This window comes from Dermochelys coriacea, chromosome 7 (genome assembly GCF_009764565.3).
Source record: "Dermochelys coriacea isolate rDerCor1 chromosome 7, rDerCor1.pri.v4, whole genome shotgun sequence".
Lineage (NCBI taxonomy): Eukaryota > Metazoa > Chordata > Testudines > Dermochelyidae > Dermochelys > Dermochelys coriacea.
This window is the reverse complement of record NC_050074.1, coordinates 25,150,561-25,177,182: the sequence shown is the minus strand read 5'-3', so window position 1 is coordinate 25,177,182 and position 26,622 is coordinate 25,150,561. Positions and strand designations below refer to the sequence as shown.

General features: G+C 42.9%; 1 protein-coding gene across 29 annotated transcripts in view; it reads left to right on the top strand.

Annotated features, from left to right (window-relative positions):
- Positions 1-26,622, top strand: part of LOC119858363 (sarcolemma associated protein) — a 159,093-nt gene that overhangs the window by 48,467 nt on the left and 84,004 nt on the right. For 15 of the 29 annotated variants that reach the window (XM_038408797.2, XM_043519974.1, XM_043519971.1 and 12 more), the window contains exon 3: positions 19,744-19,891. In XM_038408797.2, coding sequence (XP_038264725.1) covers positions 19,744-19,891 — 148 coding nt within the window. Of the gene's footprint in view, positions 1-19,743; positions 19,898-26,622 lie in introns of all 29 variants that reach the window. The other 14 variants (XM_043519976.1, XM_043519983.1, XM_043519968.1 and 11 more) reach the window with 1 other exon arrangement.

Genomic DNA, 26,622 nt, shown 5'->3' with positions numbered 1-26,622 from the left:
CAGCGCAGGCCACAGAATCTCAAATTATATCTATAGCTATAATTAATGAACAACCTACTGGTTGTCACTTTAACATTATTGTTATTATTTTGGCTTAGTTCCAAGGCAAGCTATTTTCCTGTAATAATAAAGAAGAAAACCAGAGTCTCCAGTGTCCAAAGCTAACTAAAGCTTATTTAAAAAAAGGAGTACTTGTGGCACCTTAGAGACTAACGAATTTATTTGAGCATAAGCTTTTGTGAGCTACAGCTGTATATGAGCTTATGCTCAAATAAATTCGTTAGTCTCTAAGGTGCCACAAGTACTCCTTTTCTTTTGCGAATACAGACTAACATGGCTGCTACTCTAAAGCTTATTAAGACTCTGTATAAATACTAATTTAATTATAGGTAGTATAAAGGATTAGCAGACTTTCTTTGATCAAAGTATAAACAGTGTCCAGTGCAGCTGTTAAATTTAGGAGGCAGTGAGTAACCAACCTGTGGAAGTGTTGAAAAATATTTAAATAGTCAAATATACTACATTATGGAGGTATTGTCTAAATTGTTGAGGGAAATTTTAATTTTGAGGACTCTAATATTATGGTGTCGGCGACCATATCGTACCTAATTTTTTGTAAATTAAGCAGAATTAATCACCTTTAATACATATTAGTTGATACAGTACTGTCAACTATCTGTGGTAATTTTGAGTGAAAGGTTCTGCTCTTTCCTTAGCAAGTGAGAGGCACTTCATCCACATGCTCTTAATGCTCTCTTTTTTGGAAATGTATTAATCCTTTACAACCAAAATATATTTCTTAGCGTGGCTTCACTGGGAACCCACCTCTCTCAGAATCTCTCGGAGCCTGGGCTCCGGTCCAAGCCTAAACATCTACACTGTAGTTTTACAGCCCGGCAGCCCAAGCCCTGTGAACCTGAATCTGCTGCAGATCTTTTATTGCAGCATAGATGTATCTGTAGTTACCCTGTGCCTGACTTCCTCGTCACTCACAGTAGTGAAAATCATGAGTCACTATATTTGACGTCAGTGGTGTTGCACCAGTGTAGAACAGTAGAATCGGTGGGAGAATTGGGCCCTTTGGTTCCAGATCTAGGAGAAAAAGAAAAACTAAGGCCTTGTCTACAACTGTGGATTTCAGCCATAATTCACCAGTCCTAGCTGTGTCAGGTTGGATTCAAAATAGAAAGCATCTTAGAGATTCGGAATGTGAGAAACAATGCAATCAGAGACAGATCAGTGTACAGTTAAATGGTCAAAGGTGTATTATAATTTCAGTCTTCTTGCATGATTACTATTGCCACATATATAAAGTGTGTGTGTATATACTATATAGAATTTCATCCTTAGGTTTCAAAATATTTAGTCATGTGCTTGTCTTGAAGTACTTGTTGATCTCAAAGGAAGTCCCAGTATAATTTACCTTTGTCCAGGGATGCTGAGCTCCTTTTATTGCTTACTTTAAGAAAGTCTTGATCAGGAGTTGGTTCATCAAATCTAACCTTCTAGTAGACTCTTCTCATCCTTGCTTTGTTGGAGTTATGGGAGGAAATGTTAAACTTCCAAATATAAAATTTATCTTCTGTGCTGGAAATCAGTTCTACATATTTGCAGCCACACCCTTCTATGACTGAGGTCTCTTTCCAATTAATTATCTTAGTCTGTTCTATGGAATGCTGAAGTTTCAGAATACTGGATGGAAAGCAGTTTCTTGAAGAAAGTGATGTTTATGGCAAATCTTCTTTCCAGTAATAATAATTTACATGGTACTATTTTTTTAATTAGTAGGCTTAATATCAAAACACCTATATATAGGAGTTTAGATTTAATCTAAAACTTTGCCACTATCCTCCTTTGTTTATAACCCTAATGGGGTGCTAACTCTCCCCAGAGAGTACATTTACTTTTGACTGAAGTTGCTATATAGACTTGGATCTTGTCTGTGTTTTGAAAAAATTGCCACAGTTGCTAATACTGGCTATCGCTGCTTTCAGCATCATGACTCTTAGGCCTTGCCTTCTGTGGATTTCAGCCCCTGTCATAGCTGTATTGGGATTGTCCTGGCTACACAGAAAGAAAACAAGATGCAAGCAGTGTCGTTTAATTAGGCTGCAGCTTTATTAACTCACCTAGGAAATACCTGACAATAAATCATACAGTGTAGGTTATCACACTTCCCTAATTGTTCCCACCTCTTTGAGGGCTGCAGTCAGCTTGTCCCTGCCCATTGCTGGGACCCCACTGGGGGAAAAGGGATTGACTCCCTGGTCTATCAGATGTTAAGAGTCCCTTTCTCTGGCTTCCTTAAGAAATGCCTTCCCCCAAGTCTACTTCTAGCTCTGGTTCAGTTTATCATGGAACGAGTACCTGCACTAGACACCTGCCACAAGAGGCACTAGCAATTAGCTTGACTGCCTCCTCCCTCCCCGCCCCCCCATCCTGAGGCAGGTACACAGATCATTCCCTCCCTAATACTGGCTCAGAAATTTTTGCTTCCCAGTCAGATAAGTGTACCTCATTGTCCCTAAATTCAGGTTCCCATTATGACATTTCTTGATTGCTAATTACTGGTCTTCCCCATTCAGGTATAAATTTAGTCACCTCATGATTCACACACCTTCTACTTTTGTCAACCCGTGGAGGCTTGGCAGCTCCCTGCTGTATTCTTCACTGTAACGTTTTGGACCAAATTATAATCAGCTCCAGGAAAATTGTCCTGGATCTGCCTCAAATCCCTCGATCAAGTCAACCCCTGTACAAATTTCCAAAAGATTTTCATGAAGGTGAATGATGATCTCATTTGTGGCTGCTTCCTGGCTTCTAAAGAATATGCAAGGGGCATCAGCATGTTCTAAGAACATGCACCTCCTTCCCCGTCAACTCAGGATTGCTTCGCCACTGAGCCCCAACTGCGAACTTGAGTTGAACTGGCCGACCCACTGTTGTGCCTAGTGTACAATACTGTGTCTGTAGATGCCCACACTAGCTCATGTGACCTGTTCTCTTGTTCCTGAAATTGGATATAGTAAAATTAGCTAGTCACACTACTGGACTCTGATTTTCCATCTGGGACTTCACATTTGTCTTAGACATATTTTCAGTGTTTATCCAAGCCCCTAGACAAGAGTTGGGCAGCTTTGGCTGCCCTGATCCTGAATGAGTGGAAATAGAATTCATATGTTTTGCCATGATGGGGTTCCCTAACTGCAGTAGGGCAATAGATGGCACGCATATCCCTATCTTGGCACCAGACCACCTTGCCAAAGAGTACATAAACTGAAATGGATACTTTTCAATGGTGTTGCAAGCTCTGGTGGATCATAGGAGGCATTTTACCGACATCAACGTGGGATGGTCAGGAAAGATGCGTGATGTGCACATCTTTAGGAACACAGGTTTGTTCAGAAAGCTGCAATCAAGGACTTTCTTTCCCAGCTGAGAAATAACCATTTATGTTGAAATGCCAATCATGATTTTAGGAGACCCAGCCTACCCCTTGCTTCCATGGCTTATGAAGCCATACACCAGCCATCTGGACAGCAGTGAGAAGCAGCTCAAAAATAGGTTGAGCAAGTGCAAAATGGTGGTAGAATGTGTCTTCGGGTGTTTAAAAGTTTGTTGGTGAAGTTTGCTTACTAGATTAGATCTCGGTGAAAGCAATATACCAATTGTTATCGCTGCCTGCTGTGTGCTGCATAATATCTGTGAGGCAAAGGGAGAGATGTTTCCACAGGAGTGGAGCTTGGAGGTGGATAGGCTGGCGGGTCATTTTAAGCAGCCAGATATCAGGGCAATAAGAAGAGCCCAGTGAGGAGATTGGCATCTCTGGGAGGCTTTGAAAACCTGTTTCAGTAATGAGCTACAGTAATGTGCGCCATTTATCTGCACTGTGCCTTCCCTTCCATTGCTTCAGTTTCCCTGTACCTCCCCTTCTCCCTCGCCCCCACAAAGTCACCATGCTTGGAATAAATTGAGTATTTCATTCTCGAAATGCTGACTTTTATTGTACAATCATAAAGAAACTGAAAGAACAGGAAAATAACTTAACCTTGGGCAAACAGTGGGATAAAATTTGGAGGGGAGAAACCAAGTCAACTTGTCTGTGAAAGCACAGAAGTTTTGCCCATCAAAGGCCTTCGAATGATCATCTTTTGTTCTTAGTACCCTCCCCCACTGTTGAGTGGAAGAGATACTGCACCTTCCTCCATGCCCCTTCTCCCCCTGCCTCCTGTACGTTTTGGAGGGACTGGGAACAGGTCAGTATTTGCAGGCCATTGCTCAGGGGTTTCAGAGGGAGTCTAGCCTCAAGCTGTTTTTCTTGGAAACTCAACCAGATGCTTCAACATGTCTGATTGGCCCTTCGTAATCTGCAGCATCTCATGCTGCTGGGATGGTCTCTTGCTCTCCATGTCTATGTCCAGTTTTTGAGACCATGAAATCCTCCAGGCTCTGAATCAGCTGTCTTGGAAATGTTCATTATCTTGTTGAACATGTCACCATGTGTTCTCTTTTTCCATCTTCTAATTTGCTGTAGCCTCTCACTTGATGTGGAGGATGTGCTGAAGGCCAAGCTTTCCACTGTAAGGCATGCAAAGCACAAGGCAACCAGTGTCAGTACATATCCTGGGTCTGGTACATGGTTGCTGTTTGAAAGTCACTCCCCTTATTACACTTAAGTAAAATCCAGAACATAATCAAAATCCCTAGCTATTCAATGAACTGGTTTGCTGTTCCAGCCCTGGTGAGTATGGCCAGAGGCATTGGCGACAGGTCTTGTGCTGCAACTTGTGGGAACGCAGGTAGGGAGCACAGGCAGGCAGATGGACCATTTCTCCCTCCCCTTCGGAACTTGGAGGCTGCTTTGAGATCAGGGACCAGCATTAAGTCTCCCAAATTGCAGGCTTTGTCCAAGGTGGCTCCAGGAGGGGGAACTGTAGCCAAGAGAGAACACAGGAAGCCCCTCTCCCTCCCGCAGCGCTTCTCTTAACGCTGCTGGTAGCAGGTGCCCTGGGCTTGCAGATTCTGAGGTCAATGACCAAAACCACCAGCATGTTGACTCTGGTTAAGGGACCCGGAAATCACCATGGGTTGGGGAATCACATGCTCTATTGTTTGTTTGTAGTACGAGCACTTTTAATGAAAACTTCTACTGTCTCCCCTAAGTCACCCTATGTGATATCGGTATTCTGAGGATAACAGAGGCGGCAAGCATCTGGGTATAGACCTGCTCCTTATGCTGCTATGCCCCCAGAGTTAACGCTGGAGTGGCATGGGAAAGTGTCCTACTGTGGTGAAAGAAATAAGGCAGCCCTCTGCAAAGGATTGCAGAGATCTCCATGGAGGATTTCCAGGCAATCCCTGTGCACATAAACAATCTTTTCTGGGAGGCACCCTCTGCGAAACTGGAGTGGCCACTGGGAAGCAGATACCCACTGCACCTCACTTTTTCTCCAGATTAAACATAAAATATAAGAGCATGTAATCCCTACAGTTTGATTGGAATTGCATACTCACCAGAGGTGCCTTCCCTGGCATCATGCTTGGTCACCATACTGTCCTGCAACTGGCTGGACTGCTTTGGGGTTAAAAGTAGCTCCTGGCTCTCAGGGAGAGTAGATTTTCCACTTGCCTGTCACCCATTCTCCTCCTCTTCCTTGTCCAGAATGTCCTCCTTGTTGTTTCCTGAGGTGACCTGGGACTCAGATTCCTGAGAGGTATTCACACTGCATTTGGGGGTAGTGGTGGGGTCACCACCAAGTATCTCATGCAGCTCGTTGTAGAAGCAGCATGTCTGTGGTGTAGAAGCAGCATGTCTGTGGTGCAGAACCAGAATGACTGTTTCCTCCCTTGTCGTCTTTTACGCCTGCTGAAGTACTTCAATTTTTCCCACAGCACTGCTGCATGTCCCTAGTGTAGCCCTTCTCCCACATGCTCTGCGCTATCTTTTCATAGATGTCTGCTTTTTTTCAGCTGGATTGGAGCTGTGCCTGCACAGACTCTTTTCCCCACAGACCAATAAGATCCACCGCCTCTCGTGTACTCCAAGCTGGAGCGCATTTGTGGTATTGAATCACTATAATCAGCTGGGCTGGCAAGCTCACCACGCTGATCAAACCAAAAATGGGAATGGAAAAGTTCCCGGGGCTTTAACAGGGGAGGGGCTGTTTCCTGTGTACCTGGCTGCTGTGCAGCAGAGTTGAAAACCATCTCCAGAGCGGTCGCAGTGAAGCATTGTGTGACACCTCCTGGAGGCCAATTCCATCAACTTGCACAATACTGTGTCTGAAGTGCCTCTCTGCTGACCCATCAACATCGAATTAAGCACTACGCCTCTCATGGAGGTGGAGTAATTAAGTGAAAATTACAGGCAAGTTGGGTCGGTGGAAGGGACCTGGGTAGTGTAGACAATACATTATTAGGTCAATATAAGGTGTCATCCATCAGTCTAAATGTGTAGTGTAGACCAGGCCTCAATAGGAAGCAGTATAGCATCTGGAAATGGCTTTAATGCATCTGTTCATAGCTTTCCGAACTTGTAAGCTATTCAGAGCTTTGTGTGCAACTGTGAATTGACAGGAATCATATCTCTTTCAAGCTGCTGCTTTAGGAACAGTATAGATAAGCGCTGCAATTGCTCATGGAGGAAGTCTTAAAAATATGACGGAAGGGTGAAGTAGTTGAGACAACCTCTTCTCATCCCATTCACAATCAGGAGATGTGAGGCGGGGAGAACTCGTTCTCCTCTCTCCGTCAGTCTGGAAGGAGGAGTGGGGCTTTGTATTTGATACTGGTAGCTGACTAAGACAAAAAATGAAATTCCTGAGTAGGATCCAGGGACAGCATTCTGTTATGGTTCTTAGCTCTTTACCTTTTTCCAAACATCTTGAGTTGAAGCTGGGGGCTTGGGTTCTTCCTAGATTCTTGTCCTGAATGTCACTGTTGGTGCACACCTCATTTCTCCTATTTTCTTCTGATTAGTAGGTCTGGTCTCCTGGCTAATAGATACCTGATAAACTTTTACAATTCTACTGTATTCATTTGTTATGCATCTTTTATGTTTTTTTTTAAAAAAAAGGAAAAGATGATGGCTTAATTTGCTTCCTTTTGCAGGAAAAATTAGTTACTCAAACATCTCAAGGGACATCGGGTTTCTTCAGATAATCAAAGTTTTGTAAACTATAAACACTTCTTTTTCTGTACAAGCTTCACATTCTGAGGATGCAGAAAAAATGGATCATGTTAATTTTGGATAATTAGCCTCACCTTTTTTTCCTCAAACGCTTCATTCCCTTCATTTGATAAAACCGGACAAACTTCTGTAAACTGGTTGATGTTTCAGGATTTCCTTAACACATGTAACAGTGTTTGTTCCTCCCTTTACCTTCTTTGTCTATCAACTACTGAGCTTCCAGCATAGGTGCTGGAGCTAGGGGTGCTGCTGCACCCCCACCCCCATGCTTGAAATGATTTCCTTCATATTATTATTCCTAGGGGAATTCTGTGCCACTGCGCAATACAGAGTTTTGCAGCAATTAACTTTCCCCAATGTAAATGGTCTGCAGTACGGCTGTCCGCTGCTAGGGGCTGCTGGACCAGCAGAGCCCAGCTCTTGCATAGAAAACACTGCCTGGGGGAAGGGGTGGGAACTAAAGGATTCCTGACAGCTGCAGTTCTCAGTGTGCTCTGAGGGAAGGAGAAAGCTGCACGCAGGAAACTCTGTGCAAACCTGGGACCAAGCATCAGGCTGTTCCCTGCGGGGGAAAGAGGGACAGGTGTTTTGGCTGGGGGATCACAGCTGGGCTCTGGGGGGAGGGGGTGCGTGTAGCTAGGCTAGGGGAACCCGTGGCTGGGCTCGCGGGGCAGGGGAGGAGGAGAGGGGGTTTGGGTGTATTGGCTAGGGTGGGCCTGCAGCTGGACTCTGGTGGGGGGAGAGGTTGTGGGTATCTGGCCCCCTGGCTGGCATTGTGGGTGGGGGAGGGGGCAGAGAAAGAGGAACTGGATTGTCATAGGTGTGTGTTTAACTCTTGCCTCCTGAGGGTTATTTTTGAATGTGTCTGTACTGTTACAAACGTACTTGCTGACAGGTATTTTGAAATATATTACCAGAATAATTGGAACGGGTTTAATTATGTAGTTTTATGTTGACAAATAAAATTTGAAGAATTTTGTGCAATTTTAAAATATTGTGCACAGAATTTTTAATTTTTTGGTGCAGCAGTTTTAATTTCTTTGGTGCAGAACACCCCCAGGAGTATTCATATACATGGTTTAGAGTTCAGTTCAATGGCTCTCAGCACTCCCACTATACAAATTGTTCCAGTGTCCCCGCCTTCCAGTGTTTTTTCTGTAAAATGATCAAGGGTTCCTTTGTTAAAAGTCATGGATCTTCTTGTTCAGTTTTATTCAGTTCACATCTGATTTTAGTAATTTCAGACTTTCAAAAAAGTCTCTAGGATTGATTTGGCTTAGTGCCAGTTTCTTAATTTAGACTGAAGCTCTGTCAAAGCAAGGTAGAGCTCCTTTTTTTATAGTTCACTTCTGACCACTGTAGTCTTTTTTTTTTTTTTTTTTTTTTTTTTTTTTTTTTTTTTAAGACTAATGTTTTTATTCATGCAGAGCAAGTTAAAAAAATAACTGTCAGGTTTCACCACTTCCTCTTGATCATTACTTTAAGATTAGGAAGTTGTTTGCTATCTGAGAGATCTTAGAAACACTTTTTATTCTCTAGTACAGGAATTCTGTTGAGGGTAGCAATATTTCCCACTTAAGGGGAGAATAAATTAATTTTAAATCTTTGATACAATGGCATTCTACCTATGGAAATCAAGTTAAGGATTGAAAGAGCTATTTGGGGAAGCTTGCCTTTGTCTAGCTACCTCCCTCACTTTCTCTGTCAAAATCAGCACACGCTACAATTGAATTTTAGTATTGCCTGCTGTTCAAATAATTTTTACTTAGTGTGTTCATCACTAAAATTTGAACATATTTTGCCCACCAGAACCCCTATCATTTTGTAGTTGCCCATAGTAAGCAATAATACTAGCTCTACTCAATTCACTATCCAAGTCACCAGGAAGTAAATCATAAGAGAACACAGATGATGATAATGATGGCATTATATAATTTCTTATTTCTTCAAAGCATTATATTTATCCTAGGTAGGATAAATATCCATTATATTTATCCTGTAGCCTTCAGAGCTCACCCTGAGATTTCTTATTTTCAGTCTTTTAAAGCTATAGTTGGTTACACTATATTGGCTCAGCCTTTTTAGGTGGAACTACAGAAAATTTATTTTTATATCTTTTGCATAAGGCCTTCTCCCCTCCCTACAGGAGCAGTACTGTAAAATACATATTTTGATCTCTTAAATCACATATTGCCAGTTAAACATTTTGAAGGCATTTCTTCATCAAATTCTCCCCCAAATCATTCTGAACCAAAATGGTTACACAACAAACTGATTGATTGGTTATCTCAAGGCTATGTAGTGAATAACAATTTCTCAGGAATTTGGCCTGTGGTTGGATGTTCTATTAATGTAAACTAAAAGGACACTTGCAGTGTGGGGAAGCTCAAACTTGAGCTTAACTAATCCAATTTCAATTTAAAAGCAAAACTCAGTCTTATCCATGTAAATGAGGGTTGCTTTTTGTTGGTAATTTTTTGATTTGACATATTTCACCTTACATTGTTGCTCATGACTGGGGATTCAACACCCGCCTCCTCTTCTCAGTATCTAAAGCAATGGTCCCCAACCTTTCTGTGGGAATAACATATTGCTATTCCCAGAAGACTGTGGTGGGCGCCAGACACCCCGCCACCGAGAAGAGCCCTGAATGATTCAAACATAAACTACTGCCTTTAATCCAATGAACATGTCTCTTTCCCCCCCCCCTCCAACTTTTTTGAAAAGTATTTTTAGGTCCAAAACAGACATGCTTCTTCAAGATCAGCTGACAGAGTATCAAGAACTGCCCTTTTATGTCTCAATTACATTCCAGGAAATTTCTCCCACTAGATAGTGCCACCTTGTTTTCTCATGAAGCAGCATCCCTTAAGCTTCTCTTGGGTAAGCTAAATAGATAGAGCTCCTTCAGTCTTTCACTCCAAGTGAAGTTTTCCAATCTCATAGTCTTTCTCATTTCTCTCCTCTGAATTTTGTCTTAAATTTTTTGACATCTTCCTTGAATTGTGAACACCAGAACTGGACATAATATTCCAGTAGCAATCATACCACTGCCAAACACAGAGATTATTAACCTCTCTACTACTACTCGATATCCCTCTGTTTATACATTCAAGGATACGTTAACCCTTTTGGCCACAGCATCTTGCTAGGAGCTCAGGTTATGCTAATTATCTGCCATTACCCCCCTTCCCCGCAGGTCTTTTTCACAAGCACTGCTTCCCAGGATAGTCTCCCATCCTATAAGGATGACCTGCATTTTTTGTTTTTGGTATATGACTTCGCTTTTGGTTATATTAAAATTCATATTGAACCCAGCTTACCAAGTGATCCAGATAGCTGTCAGTGACCTCTTCTTTATTGTCCACGCCCCAGTCTCTGTCATCTGCATATTTTATCAATAATGTCTCTTTCTTCCTGGTCATTGATAAAAATAGTGAATAGTTACTAGGCTAGAACTTGCCATGATGTAATTTCTAGTGATGTAATTTTGCCCTCTTGAATAAAATGAAGTTCTAGTAAGAAGTGCTAAATCTTATAATGGTGTAACAGTTATATTTTACCATTGTGTGAGAATTTGGCTTTGGAAGCGTAAAGCAAAGTCTAATGTTTCTTTTGTGCTTGGATCAAATGCCTTCTGAGAAGTGAGCTAAAACTTTTAAGTTGAAGTTGTCAAGGCTGATTCCCCACTCTGGCACTTGGAATGCAGAAGGTGGGGTCCCACAAGGATTCTAAAAATTAATACTGGCCACCTTACAGCTTTTCTCTGACCTTGGATGGGTAGATGCTGCCACCACACTAATGCAAAAACCCCTTTGAGAACCCAGGAAGGCGCACTTGGGAATTCCTTCCTGTGGGGTACCCTCAAGCCCTTTCACCCCACCCTCTGGGGAAGAGCTGAGAAAGAAAACAAAGGAAATGAGCTGTTGCCACCAACTAATTAAACAACGTGCACAAACCTCTTAAGACACACAATCCAATCCTGTTCTTAAAAAAGGTACATTTCATTAAAAACAAAGCAATAAATACATTTGAAAACTCAGGGTATTGCTAGATTTTAAAAAACCCACTTACAAAAATTAAGCATCAAGAATAACCACCTTGAGGTCCAGCTTAAAGGTTACAAGCAAAACAAAAGCATTTGGGGTTAGCACAGAGGAGTCCACAAGCCATAAAGAAATAAAAAAAAAAATAAATGGAAGTGCGTCTTCCTAGACATTTCCTGATCTACTTGCGTATCTGGGGGTTTCAAGTGAGTAATTTCTAGGTATGATTCAGATGATTTTTCATATCTGGCCCCAAGCTTCTTACAGCATCGTTCCAGCCCTGTCTCTGCTTCTCCCTGGAGAACAACAGACAGACAAAGGGGAAGCTTTTCCCCAATTTTAAAAAGTTCTAGACTTTTCATTGGCTCCTTTGGTTAAGTGCCCGCTCCCTTCCTTTTACCTATCCAGGGAAGCTTTTTAACCCTTCACAGGTAAAGAAAGTAGATAACTACTGCTAAGAGGGATTTTATAGCTAACTGGCTGGCTGGGTGTCCATAAAAGAGAGCTCCCACCCCCCTTTTATTTATCACAGAAGTAATGAAAAATAAATTGCGACAAGGGGATGGCCTTGAGGTTAAAGCACTTAGTCTGGGATTTAGAATATTTGGAGTAATTCCTAGCTCTGCTACAGATTTTTCTCGTGTGGCCTTGGACAAATGATTGAATCTCCTTGTGCCTCAGATTCCTGTCTGTAAAACTGAGATACTTCCTTTCTCCCAACTTCTTGTCTTTTCTATTTAAATTGTGAGCCCTTTGGAAGCCTGTGTGTGTGTGTGTGTGTGTATACATACTAGGGTGACCAGACAGCAAGTGTGAAAAATCGGAACAGGAGGTGGGGGGTAATAGAAGCCTATATAAGAAAAAGACCCAAAAATCAGTACTGTCCCTATAAAATCAGGACATCTGGTCACCCTAATATATACAATGCTTAGCTCAGTGGGCCCTCTATCCCAGTTGGGGACTTGAGGATCTATTGTAATATAAAAATGTATCAAGTATCAGAGGGGTAGCCATGTTAGTTTGGATCTGTAAAAGCGTCAGAGTCTTGGGGCACCTTAGAGATTAACAGACGTATTGGAGCATAAGCTTTCGTGGGTGAATACCCACTTCGTCGAATGCATGTAGTGGAAATTTCCAGAGGCAGATATAAATATGCAAGCAAGAATCAGGCTAGGGATAAGGAGGTTAGTTCAATCAGGGAGAATGAGGCCCTCTTCTAGCAGTTGAGGTGAGAACACCAAAGGAGGAGAAACTGCTTTTGTAGTTGGCTAGCCATTCACAGTCTTCGTTTAATCCTTAGCTGATGGTGTCAGATGTGTTTTGCTCTGTGTTGCCATGGCCTTTGCCTTTATAATTGTATAATTTATTATTAATTAAAGCAACTTTCTAGTATTTAAACATTCTTTAGCTTTAAGTCTAAGGTCAGTTTAAATCGCTCTTACCTAAGAGAGTTTTATACAATTAGTACTACATCTAATTTGGAGCTTTTGCTGACAACTTTTCTCTATTATCCTCTTCCTGAGTGGAATTACACCACCTCTTCCGAGGCTGTTAATCAACTTCCATAAACTGTTTTGTTTTCTTTACAGTTTGTTTAGAAAGGGAAAAGTTAGAATGTGAAGCGACAAACTTTAAGAATACGCTATAAAGAAAAGGAATTGAATTTGAAGTTAATACTTGTATTGACTCTGCCCAGCATTTGTAGCAAAAGGTTTATTTCCCCAAATTCTTATGTGAGCCACAATGACAAAATAAAGGAAGAGAGATGTTTAAAAAGTAGTAATTAGTAACTTTGGTGACACATGTCTTATTGCAGCAAGTCAGTCAGCTATATATAAAGTAAAGTACTTGTAAATTAGAACTCCTCCTCTAGATCTGGCTGTCTTCAAAAATATGCCTTCTACATCAAAATTAGTGACATGGATGTTAAAGGAAGTCTATTTTTGTAAAGTGTTCTCATATTTTGTGGTAAAATGTTTTATCTTTTTGGAGGGGAGGGCGAAGTATCAAACGGAATTGTTCCCTTTAATATCTGATCGGTATTTGCAATTTAATGGCCGTACCTGAATGATGCAATGGATACCTGAATTTTTTGGAGATGAATTTTACTTTGACCTTTTGTTTATACGCAGCACTTTAGTTTTTCCAGACAAGAGTGGTGCCTAGTTGTCCCAGCAGAGGATCTTGGGCTGAAGATGGAGCTGGGGGCTGAACTGGGCAGGGGAAGGAGCTGGGGCTAGAGGCAGAGCTGGCCTCGGGTAGGGAGGCAATGATGGCAGAGCTAGGGTGGGGGCAGAGCAGGGGCTGGAGTGGAGCTGCAGCTTTATGGCACTCCCTTCCTGTTGCCTGTGGGGGCTGGCCCAGTCTCTGCAGCATGCCCCCCAAATGTTGCTCCATGCCCCCTAGGGGGGCACGTTCCATAGTTTGGGGACCACTGATATAGAGGAAAAATATTCATTCAGTAAGAGGGATAACATTGTTTAGCATGCTACTGGGGAGAGGAGGACTGCCTCAGGCCATATTTTTCCCAGTGTCTCTTTAATTTTCTTACTGGATTGACAGTGATCTTATGTGCTGCCTTAATGCTGTTCAGGGTGTTTGGGAATCATTTTTCCAGAGTTTGGTTACCATTTTCTGATTCAGTTGATTTTGCCTGTTGGGTAAAGTTTACATTACCCAGCTTGATGCAATCAGTGGGTCTCAGTGGTTTCCAGAAAAGAAACTACAGTTTGAGTTTATTCTTTTGGCTAATGTGGCATTTCTGAGTTTTTCAAATTACATTTGTGACACTTATACTAATACTAAATAGCAGTCCTGCTGGCTCACGTTTAGCCTGTTAGGTGGTGATCTACATGGTTTGAGTATTTTCCGTCCCTTTTTCCACTCATGGAGAAATATAAAAACAGTAAAAAGCCGTTACACACAAATATTGGCTGTATACTAAGAGGTTAATAGTTTGCCCACTCAGATATTCTTCTCAAATGTTTCAGGCTTAAGCATTACTTTTTTTGTGTTTTTGTAGCAGCAGCAGTTGGGCTTTTGATTTTAAGAAGATAGGGCTGATTTGCATAGGATGGCTTAAGTCAGGGGTTGGCAGTCTTTAAGAAGTGGCATGCCAAGTCTTCATTAATTTAAGGTTTTGCGTGCCAGTAATAAATTTACAGGGCACCCCCGACGGGACCCCAGACTGGCAGCGGGCTGAGCAGTGCCGGCAGCCGGGACCCCAGCTGGCAGGGACCAGTAGACAGAACCCCAGACCGGCAGTGTGCTGAGCTGTTCAGCTCGCTGTCAGTCTGGGGTTCCGTCCGCTGGCTCCTGCCAGCCAGGTTCCCAGCCGGCAGCAGGCTGAGCGGGGCCACCAGCCAGGACCCTGGCTGGCAGCCAAGTGCCACTAAAAATCAGTTTGCATGCCCCCTTTGGCACATGAGCCACAGGTTGCCGACCCCTGGTTTAAGTTTTTCCAGGTGCAATGGCTACATAGCAAGCAGTCTTATTTGACTTGCTAATCTAAATTTTAATGCAGTCTCTAAATGAGAAACATATTAGACCTTTATAGTAACCATGTCATTTTCTAAGTTTGGAGAGATGGATAATGAATTCTGCACACTCTTCAGTAGAGTTGGGTTGTGTGCTGACTCTTTATACATCAGCATGTGAAGGGAGGCAGAGTTTTGGCTCCTAGGGCCAGATAACAAAGGGTGTGTGAGATTGCAGTCCCTTTTTAATCCGTTAGCTATAAAAGGAGCCACTGAGCTGTTCTTTGCTCTGCCTGGAAATTGGGGAGTTGATTTTTGTGCACTCTTTCCCTACCCAAACCCACTTTACTTTGGCGTTCTGCAACAAGTGTTGATTTCTGTATCAGATTTACACAATTGTGGAAAACCTAATACTATTTAGATTAATCCTCCAAAGAGAATAGCTTTGTTGTACAGCAAATGTCTAAAATCATAAGCTGAGGAAAACTGTCCCACAACAAGAGAAGGAAAATGAACAATTGCCTTTCAGGAACCAGGTAGAGAGATTCTAACAGAATGTCAACCGACAGCAAAGATCAGATCATCAGATGAGCAAAATGTTTTCTTGTATCTCACGAATGTACTCTTCACTTTGGATTTTTGCTAACTTACGATGTGTTCTGATGGCAGAAAATTTCTTGACTGGACATTAGTTGAATCACTTGAGAAATGAATTCCAGACTTAGTTGGGAATTCTACTTCCTTTAATTCGTTCATTACAAACTTCAGTGTCCTATGCTCAGTTCTAGTTAGTACTTCCACAGAGTTGAAGAAATTCAAAAGCTGTGGAGATAACAAGCAATCTTTTTGTAGCATTCTAAGTTGGCAGGAGTATGGTTTAGGTATTCCTGGTGGAATTCTGCACCACTGCACGTACGCAGAATTCATGTGGTATCGTCGTCGTTCTCCCCCGCCCCCCCCACACACACAGATTTTTCTCTGCATAATATGGATTCTGCTGGTGAAGCACTGCAGTTACATCTTTTGCCCACCAGGGGCTGCTGTGGCACAAGAAGAGAGGGCAGCAAGCCAGCAAAGAGGATGCGTTCCTCACAGCGGGGCCAGGTGAAGAGGCACAGGATAGATAGAGCAGGACAGGCAGGGATGCTGGGGGCGGGGGGTCACAGATTGGGGTTCAGAAAGTCTAGTGGGGGGGCAAACTGGGGCGTGGGCTCAGGAGCTAGAGGGGTGACAGCATTGAGCCAGGGGCTAAATGGGAGGGGGCGGCTGCAGGGACACAGGGATGGGGGAAGGAGGCTGCATGGACACAGGGATGGGGACAAATAGGGGTCAGCCAGGGTCTGCATGGGGGAGACTCCTCAACGTCCTAACAATCCCCATTCCCCACCCCCAAAAAATTTGTTCCATACTTCTCCCACCCACACCCAACAACCCTCCAGGTTCACTTCCATGCTCCTTCTCTCTCCCTCAGCCTCTCCATTACTCACGACTCCCCCAGTCCTCAGCACCGCTTCTGAGGGGTGCGGGAAATAGGTTTCTGTACTGTAGTTTAAAGGAATTACTGAGAGTCCTGTATTAATATGCTTAGTGAGGAATCTATTTGTGTGGTTTAAAAAAACAAACATTTCCTGAATCTTTTTTTGTTTTGTTTGTATTGTTATAGACATTTCCTGACAGTTTTTTTTAAATAAATTACCAAAATAATTGAAGCTCGCAGGGTTATATTGAGTTATTTTGACAAAGTATCCAGAATTTTGTAGAAGTTTAAAATATTGTGTGCAGAATTTTTAATTTTTTGGTACAGAATTCTACTAGGAATATTAAAGGCTCCTTTTCCTCAGATTCCTTGATTGAAGTCTCCTTGATTCATCATGCATGCCAGGCTTATGCTAAGCAAACCAGTTAACAGCTGCATTATTGGTTACCAAAAAAAGTGTTTTCAACTTAGTTCTTGAAAAGAAAAATGTTAGTTTTTTTTAAATGTACAGTTCTTTCACTCTGCTTTTTTAGAGGTAATAACATAAGCCTCTGATTCATTTTCAGTATTAGATCTATACAGTATTAAGGCTTCTCTTAATTACTTGCTAGACTTCTAGAAAAGTACCAGTTCATACAGTGACTTAAATCCAGAAAAAGTTTCCATTGGTTGTTAAGGTAATTCTTCAATTATACAACCTAAAACAGTTAAGTAACCATGAGAGAGATCGAACAACAAAAAATCATACAAACTGATGGTAGTATAATTCCTACAACTAGAAAATGATAGTTGTGTTCAGTATTTATACCACTGGGGGTTGGGTAATAATTCCTGGAGATGGATGTGGAAAATTAAGACTTTTGATGTCATTCCCTCCTTCACATAAGGGACTAGCTATCTTTGTTTTCGGTAGTTTGTCTCCATCTGTTCGAGGACACGGTCCTGAGCAGGCTCTTGTTAGAATAAAGATGGTGGCCTTGGAGGCTTAAGGGCAAAATTGATTTGTCACATGCTTCAGTGTGCAGCTTTCCTTGTAACCTATATGAGTTACCATTAGCTTAAAGGGCATGGCTACACTCGAAGCTCCAAAGCGCTGCCATGGGAGCGCTCCCACGTCAGCGCTTTGAAGTGCGAGTGTGGTTGCACGCCAGCTCTGGGAGAGAGCTCTCCCAGTGCTCCTGGTACTCCACCTCCATGAGGGGATTAGCTTAGCGGATTAGCTGGGGCACTGTTTACAATGGTGTTTTACAGCACTGTAACTTGCTGCACTCAGGAGGGTGTTTTTTCACACCCCTGAGAAAGTTGCCGTGCTGTAAAGTGCCAGTGTAGCCCTAGCCTAAGGCACTTGGTCCACTTGCAACAAAATATGCCTTCTCAGTCTTCAAACACGATGGCTCCAGGAAGTGTCAAACCCCATTCTGGTGCGAGGGGAATTCTGCTGTCCAGCTCCAGTTCACGTCCTACAATGCTAGAAGTTCTGTGTAAACTACTGGGACAGCTTAGACTCAAAAGATGTTCACTGTGTTGGATACTCTCTCTAGTGAATATCAATAAGTAGGGAGTCCTGCAAGGGATAACGTCTCAAGGGAATCAGCCTTCCAGAAGCATGAGAGGGCTGAGGAGCCCCAGAGCAGACTGCCTATCTGTCAAAACCCTGCAGGTCTACCACAGAAAGGCTCCATGCTTATACAAGAGGAAAGGGAGGATGAGAGAGAGGCAGGGCTGTCCCTAGGCGGGTGCGGGCCCCCAGGGCGGAAGTGATGGGTTGGGCCCGGAAGAGACTAATCCGCTGGCCAGTCACACCAGCCCGCAGGGCCTGGAGCAGGGCGGGTTCCAGGGCGGAAGTGAAGGCTTTGTCTTTTCCAGGACTGACCATGCCGGCCAATCACACCGGCCCGTGGGGCCTCCTAAAGCGCGGGGCCGAGAGCGGTCACCCCAATTCACCCTACCCAAGGGATGGCTCTGGATAGAGGACAGGCACTGGTAGGACTGAGCCTGCGCCTAATCAAAGACCTGACTCTAGCATTTACAGGCAACTGTGCGCCCAGGGGAAGACAGGCAAAGAACAGAAGAAGCTTGCACTGTACAAGCCCCAGTCTGCTGCTTCAGCCTTTATGAGGCTTGTGGAGCAATAGTGACTGTGAAGATGCCACTCATACCAGTAGACGAAAATAAAACCTAAAACTGCAAAAGCATAATTATAGAAAATAGTCCTGTGTTTGAGATTAATAGCTGAAAAGTGTGCTCATGTGTCATGCAAACTAGTCAAATTTTATATTTGTTTTATAAATGTAGTGAAATAATTTGAGGGATATGAAAGTTACAAAACCAGAAATTGCTCCTGAAACCACAACCTTCTAATAATGTTTCTTCATGGAGACTAATTACTAAATACTGCAATTCAAAGAATACATCTAAAGCCAGGCCTGCACTAGAAACTTTTGGTATAGTAATACCTTCTCGGGGTTTGATTTTTTGGGGGGACACCAATTTAAAATTTGCATTTCCACTTGAAAACACCACCTTGTAACACCTAAGGTTACTATCAATATTGGAGATTTTTTTCAGTTAAATTGTATATCTGAGAACACTTTGTCATCATTCTCATGTACAGCTCTGTAAGATTAAAAATTTAAAGAATTTCATTTCAATATAAATAAGATTTTTTGTAGTAAGTTTTCTTCCCATTTTATAATTTTAAATTGTTAGTTTGTTTTGTACTTGTTTCTTTAGTTTTCTAATTAATAGATTTAAGATTTTACATAGAATTTTATTCTCTTCAGAGGTTTCATACTTAGACTTTATATTTATGCTGAAATAGACAATCGACAAGTAAAGGGGCCTTATTAACATGCTTAACATGAGAATAAAAAATCAAAAAATGTTTTGGCTAGGCTGTACTCAACATTTGAAGTTATTTGCAAATGTACGCTTAAGTCATTTATGTGCTTTTGAAAGTCTCACCCTTAGATGCCTAAATATGGCCTATCTTTAGGTCAGTATTTTTTTAAATATTTGGGAGGGGTTGAGAGCTGGTCCTCTGCAGCAGTATCTCCATTCTGCATTTGGGCTTGCTTGTCTCACCTTCTTGGCCCCATATCTATTTCCTGAGTCGTCATTTTTTCCCAAGCTTTTCTTTTTACCATCAGTGCCCTGTTATACAACCTGGCTTATTTGTATCATAGAAATGCTGATTTCTTACGGGTATGCCTACCACTTTAAGGGTTAGATGTGTTAACTGACATGATCGTGAATTTTAGAACAGACACTGCAAAAATGCGTGTTGCTAGTCATACTTAACTGTTTAAACACAACTAGCAACAATTGTTTGTGTAGCAGCTATGCTTGAATTTACAGTAGGGTTCATTAACACACATTAAAATTCAAGTATAGACATAATGTAAAATGTGAAGTTTGCAAACAGAAGTATTTCTTATTCCTAACTTGTGTATTAACTTGACATTCTACAGTAGAATGGAATTTGTCTGTAGCTTCCATTTAATCAAACTTTCTTCTTGCAGAAAACTTATCGCAGTGTAATTTCTTTCTTTACAGTTCTATCTTCAAGACACTAAGAGTAGTAATGGTACCTTCATAAACAGTCAGAGATTGAGTAGAGGATCTGAGGAAAGCCCACCATGTGAGATTCTGTCTGGTGACATCATCCAGTTTGGTGTAGATGTGACAGAGAACACGCGGAAAGGTAAGGGTACGGATCACCTTTTTTTTAGTTCCTATTTTTAACTTCAGTTGTCAAGTATACTTATTGGGAACATTGTATTACACAGAAAACTTCAATGGGAAAAACAAACAAACAAATTTAAAAGTTTTAAATAGGCTGTGGTATTGTAGGGAAATCCAGGGGTTCCTGTGTGGTTTTTCCCTCCAGATAGGAAAATCCCACAGTATTTTCAAACAGTAGGATGAGGATGGTACTGGTGCAGATGGTCATTTGCATCAAGTATTTCTTGATAGCATGGTCAGCAATAGTTTGAAACTGATGAGGCTCTTGCTGGCTGACTTTTTTTTTTTCTCCCCCCTCCTCCTCCTGCCGCTGTTGCTACTGGGAGCACTCTGAAATTGAGAGGGAAAGGGATAAAAAGATGATGGAAAGCTAGAGATATGCTGCTGCTAATTGAGTGACTGTTAAATGAAAAAGAAATGCCTCATCCTCCAACTTGAACTTGTGTTGTCCTATAAGCATGCATACTCGTGAAAGCCCTGTATTAAGATAAAAGCTGCATCTCTGGGTTAATTGGTAGACCTGCTGTCCCTAGCCCCTTTCTTCTGCATTTATGTACAGTTTAGCTAATTTTTCTAATAGTGATTGTCATTTCTTGTTCTTTGTTAGGCTTTTTCTATGCCAGGGGTGGGCAAACTTTTTGGCCCGAGGGTCATATCTGGCTATGGAAATTGTATGGCGGGCCATGAATGCTCACGGAGTTGGGGGTTGCGCTGTGGGAGGGAGTGAGGGCTCGGCTGGGGGTATGGGCTCTAGGGTGGGGCCAGAAATGAGGAGATTCAGTGTGTGGGATTCTGGGCTGGGGCAGGGTGTTGGGATGCAGGGGATGAAGGCTCTGGCTGGGGGTATGGGCTCTGGGGTAGGGCTGGAGATGAGGGATTGGGGGTGCAGGAGGATGCTCCGGGCTGGGACCAAGGAGTTCGGAGGGGGATCAGGGCTGGGGCAGGGGATTGGGACGCAGGAGGGGGTCCAGGCGGCGCTTATCTCAAGCAGCTCCCAGAAGCAGCAACATGTCCCCCCCTACACGGAAGCGCAGCCAGGTGGCTCAGCGCGCTGCCCCCTCAGCTGGCGCCCCCCCTGCAGCTCCCATTGGCTGTGGTTCCAATGGGAGCTGTGGGGGTAGTGCACTGAGCCGTCTGGCTGCCACTATGCTTAGGAGCCAGAGGCGGGACATGCCACTGCTTCTGGGAGCCGTGTGGAGCCACAGCACGCTTGGAGTGGGGCAAGCCCCCAGCTGGAGCGCCAGAGCAGGGCAAGCCCCAGACCCTGCTTCCTGGCAGGAGCTCGAGGGCCAGATTAAAACATATGAAGGGCCGGATGTGGCCCTGGGCCATAGTTTGCCCACCACTGTTCTATGCATAAGCTTGTAATAGGCTTATAATATATAGCCTCAGAAATTTATTAAGAAAATGAGTGCCCATTAGGTGATTTACACATCAGAATTCTGGCCATTCTTTGAAAGAATCCTGCATGAATTATTTATTCAGCAACACAACGTTTGGCAAGAAAATGTAAGTGCCTCAACGGAAGCATAAAGTTAGTCTCTACTCCTGTACCAGAATTCTTCACTTTTTTTATAAAGATGATGTTCAAAAACCTTATATTAGGAAGAAGAGAGTATTTAAGATAAATTGATAGTTGAGGGAAACTACTGGATTAACCGCAGATGAAATAGTATCTTACTCAATAGTAATCCTGAATAGCAGAAATTTTAAAGGGCATAAGGTGAATAAGATGAGATTATGAATTCATGCTGCTGTTTAGTGTTTTTTGTTCTTTCCCCCTATATATTTGTAAGTGTGTGGCTCTAGCCTTGCAGTTTATATTGGACACTAATATATGAAGAATAAAATTTAATAGGGAATTAAGGAATATGTTAAGTAATTGGGGAGTAATTCATCAAGGCATCAGAAGGGTCTTATAGGGTTGTAAATTACCTTCAGAATAGGCTGGGAGTAAAGGTCATAAAAATGAACTCTGCTTTTTATTTCTATTCCAAACGTTCTTACTATATATATCTCTTGAGTTTCTTTCTGAACTAAACATTTTTAGGGTGTTTTTTTGTATTAATAGAAAAAAAGTAGAATGACATTTAAGCACCATTTTGCTGAATTGAATAATTTTATCTAATAACTTACCCAACTTAAAATTTCATCAAGTGTCCTTCAGTCCTCTGCAAACTTGATTTTGATGAGGAATCAGTGTTGTGGGTAAAAAATGAAGCAACATTTATGCATTACAGACTTGCCTGGGAATTATTTTAAAATGCCATTAGATCTACTATCAATGAATGCCATATATAGTGCATTCCAGGAATATGTAGAATGCACTGTGCCATAGAGCAGGGGTCTCCAAACTTTTTGAATTGCACACCCCCAGGGCCAGCTCTGGGGAAGCAACAAAAAAAAAAAAGAAAGAAAAGAAAAGAAAAAAGCTGCTGCCAGCGTGCCGCAGAAGACGGAGCGGGGAGAGCTGAGCTGCCGCTGAAGAATCAAAGGTCCAGGAGTCCTCCTGCCGTGCACCCCCATGGCTGGTCTTGCGCACACCCCACTTTAGAGACCACTGCAATAGAGTACACTCTACTGCAAATAAACTTGGGAATGTTATATTTTTGCCAAAAATTGTTGCTTACACTAAAATAGCAGCTACTAGAGTTTGGAGTATCTGGGGCCAATCAAAAGGCCATGTGAGCTAGTTAAAGAGAACACTTAGAACTTTCATGTTGTGAAAAGAAAGGTGAGTCTGAGACTTGTCAATATCTACAATTAAGACAAATTCTGTAAAATCTTCTGGAGAATGCACTAAGGAGATGTGTTCCAAGTATGGCTAGAGTAAGTATTCTTATGGTTTTAAGTTCTTCCTTCAAAATACCACAGTATCTTAGACCAGGGGTCAGCAACCTATGGCATGCAAGCCGATGTTGTTTTTAATGGCATGCTGCTGCCTGCCGGGTCCCAGCCGCCGGCCCCGCTCAGCCCGCTGTCGAATCCGGGCTGGCGGCTGGGACCTGGCAGGCAGCAGCATGCCATTAAAAATCCTGCCCGCCCCGGCCCGCTCTTCTCCGCCCCCCACGGGGGCAGGGTGAAGAAGCTTGGTCCTGCTGGCTGCTGCTGCAGGGCAGGCAAGCTCCCCCTCCCCCGCCGTGCTGGGTTCCTGCCCTCCTCCTCTCCCTCCCTGCCGCTGATCAGCTGATGGCCCTTGCGTGCGGCTGCTCACGCCTGGGCTGGACTAAACCAGGTGCTCAGACCCAGGATAACGCTGCAGGGATGTATGGTGAACCTCGGTTTGCCTTACAAGGGAGAAACGGAGCTGCAGCACGCTCACTGCTCCGGGGAGGAGGCAGAGAAGAGGGGGTGGAATCAGGCATATCCCCTCCAGCCCCCTGCTGTGAACCGCTCTGGGCAGGGGGCTGGGAGCATCCCCTCGACCCTAGCCCATATGCCCATCCCTGACTCCAGCACCCCCCCACGCATACCCAGCCCCCCCATGTCCTGACTCCTGCATCCCCCACATCCCACCCCCACCCTGAGCACCAAATGGGAGCTTCTGCACAGCACCCCAATTCCCACCTGCACCCTTGCACCAAATGGGAGCTGCCCAGGTAAGCACTCCACACCCAAACCTCCTGCCCCAACTCTGAGCCCCTTCCTTCATTCTAGCTCCTGACCAGACCCTACACTCCACCCCCCAGCCTACTCCTTCACCCTCAGCCTTGTGCTCAGTGCACTCCTACCCTCAGCTCAGTGCAGAGAGAGAGGAAGAGAATGGGCTAGAGCCAGGGAGAAGGTAGGTACCCACTCTATGTGGGCAGGGCTGGGATCCCAGACTGGCAGCGGGCTGAGTGGGGCTGGTAGCTGGGACCCTGGCTGGCAGGAGCCGGCGGACGGAACCCCAGATCGGCAGTGGGCTGAGCCTGGTCTGGGGTCCCAGCTGCTGGCCCCGCTCAGTTTGCTGCCAGTCTGCGGTTCTGGCTGCCAACCCCTTACTCAGCCTGCTGCCGGCCTCAGTGAACGGAACCACAGGCTGACAGTGGGCTGAGTGGGCCGGCAGTATAAGATCTTCATTTTAATTTAATTTTAAATGAAGCTTCTTAAACTTTTTGAAAGCCTTGTTTTAGTTTACATACGTTAATAGTTTAGTTATATAATATATAGACCTATAGAGCAAGACGTTCTAAAAAACGTTCAATTGTATTACTGGCATGCAAAACCTTAAAGTGAATAAATTAAGACTTGGCACATCACTTCTGAAAGGTTGCCGATCCCTGTCTTAGACTATATTGCAATCCAGTCACTTCACAAATTTCATTTTGGTAAACCTAAACTGTTCAAAAGATGGGTTGTTTGAAGGAAGGTTATTTAAAAGCTTCCTATGTACTGGTTGCATACATAATTTTAAAAATAAGTTCCTGTAACGCATACATTCTTTTATTCATTTTCAATGACCAGTATATGAGGGGAGAAATTGGCATTCAGAACAGATGTCTGTCATTAATTTGATTAACTTCTCATTTAAAATGGGGCTGAAAACTTAACCCTGTCTTAGGCATTAAGGAATATTTTTAAGTCAAGTGACAAGTACATACATAGATTCAGTTGTAAATTGACAAGTTAAGTGTTTATGCTAACGTTTTTAAAGGAACACTGTCACGTGAATTTTTGAAATTGATGTATTAAAAACATTTTTATATTATACCCTTTATATAATGTGTTCTGAAATTTTTTATCTTTTAAAATGCAATATTTTTTTTCCTGATATTCACGCTACTTTCCAGTAAGGAGGAGACTGGGTCAGCCAATGATAGCACAAAATGTGGTCCCTGCCCCCATTTATTAGACTTGGAGAGTGAGGAAGGGTAGGGTTCCCCTGCTGCCTTCCCGTCTTCTGTTCATCCCTAGCTTTATGCAGAAGTCCACAATAAGGAGACTCTGAACATAGAAACCCCATCCATTGCACTGCTGTTACTAATGAACATCCTCATGCAGTTCCTGGGGAAGAACGTACAGATTAGCTCCCTTGAAAGCATGAATGAGAGTGACATCGTCATGCCAGTGCACATGAGGAGCTACAGCTGAACAGCAGCATAATGAACTGACTATACAGAAAACACAAAGAGCTATTAAAATGTACATAGAAAACAAATGGAAACAATACTTTCTTTTCTTTTCATTTACTATAATATTATTCATAATAATAATAGGAAAAATGCAGACAAAAATGCCATATATAAGTAGCAACACTCCTTTAAAACTAAATTCCATTCTGATATTTATATAGCATCTAAAACAGACACTAGTCATCTTCGCCTTCTGAAAAACAATTACGTGCTGATAATGTAGTGATTGTACAAGCAAAGTGTAGTAGTTGTGCTTTTGAAAACCCTTGGATATATATAGATATCATTATAACCTGTTTTTATTGTATTTTATTTGTATTTTTATTTGTTTGAGTAACCACTTTTCCCAATAGAGAAAAATTCCACTTTGGTCTGGTTCATCCAAATAATTGCACATGTAAAAAGGTAATGTTGCCCCAATTGGGTTGTAGTGTAAGCATTCGTTCCTCAAATTCCTAGTGTTGAGGTAGAATCCCTGACATAAGCCAGAGATGAGTTCGTCCAAACTTTTTTTTTCCTTATTGAAGAGCATAACTTTCTTAACATCTCCTGACTGTTATTGGTGAGCACCTAGGCCTATTCACTTTTTCCCTCTTAGTGATTATTTTCTCTGTTCCTCGCTATCAACATGTCTCTGCATGTTGCTTTGTTTAGTGATGGCTTGCTTTCTGTTATAGCGATTATTTACATTCTTCTTCGAGTAGTGTCCCTGTAGGTGCTCCACTTTAGGTGTCTGTGTGCCCCTGCGCCTCTAATCGGAGATTTTTGGCTGTTTGAGTGTCCCCTTGAGCCTGCGCATGTGCTCTCCCTCCCTCATGGTCTGCCTCGAAGCTATTTAGCACTGCACGGGCAAACCCTCCTCTCTTCCTTTTCTACCGCCTTTGACCACCCACTCCAGCCTGGGACTTCAATCTAGTTCTCAGGACTTGGACTAGACCTCCCTCTGAATCCAGGGCAACTTGTTCTCTCTTACTCCTGTCCATGACGACAGCATTTCTAATTGCCATCACCTCAGCTAGGCACATAGGAGAAATAGCAACCCCCATCATTCATGGCCTTTGTCTTAAAAAAATATAAACAAACAAAAATAATAATAATAACTCCTCCTCTAAGGCCATATCCCAAGTTTCTCCCTACTTTTTCTACACTTTCCATATGAATAAACAGATCCATCTCCCTGTTTTTTTCCCAAAACCACATTGTGACAACTGCGAGACAATTGTGCATATGCTAGATATTAGAAGGACATTAGCATGCTACTTGGACAGGACTAAGGACTTCAGGAAATCCCCTCAACTCTTCCTTTCATCCACAGAAAGATCCAAAAGCTCTGTGATATTTCCTTAAAGACTATCCAAATGGGTCTCTAGTTGCATTAATCACTTAGCAAGGGTGCAACTTGCTTCCGTCCATACACACTCCATGAGATCAGTTCCTACCTCAATCACATTCCATAGGGATACCCCATCTCCCCAATCTATAGAGCAATGATTTGGGGCCTCTGTCCATACATTCGCAGAACATTATGCGATTAGTGAAGATTCTGATAGCAAATTGCAACAGGTGTCCCCTCTAT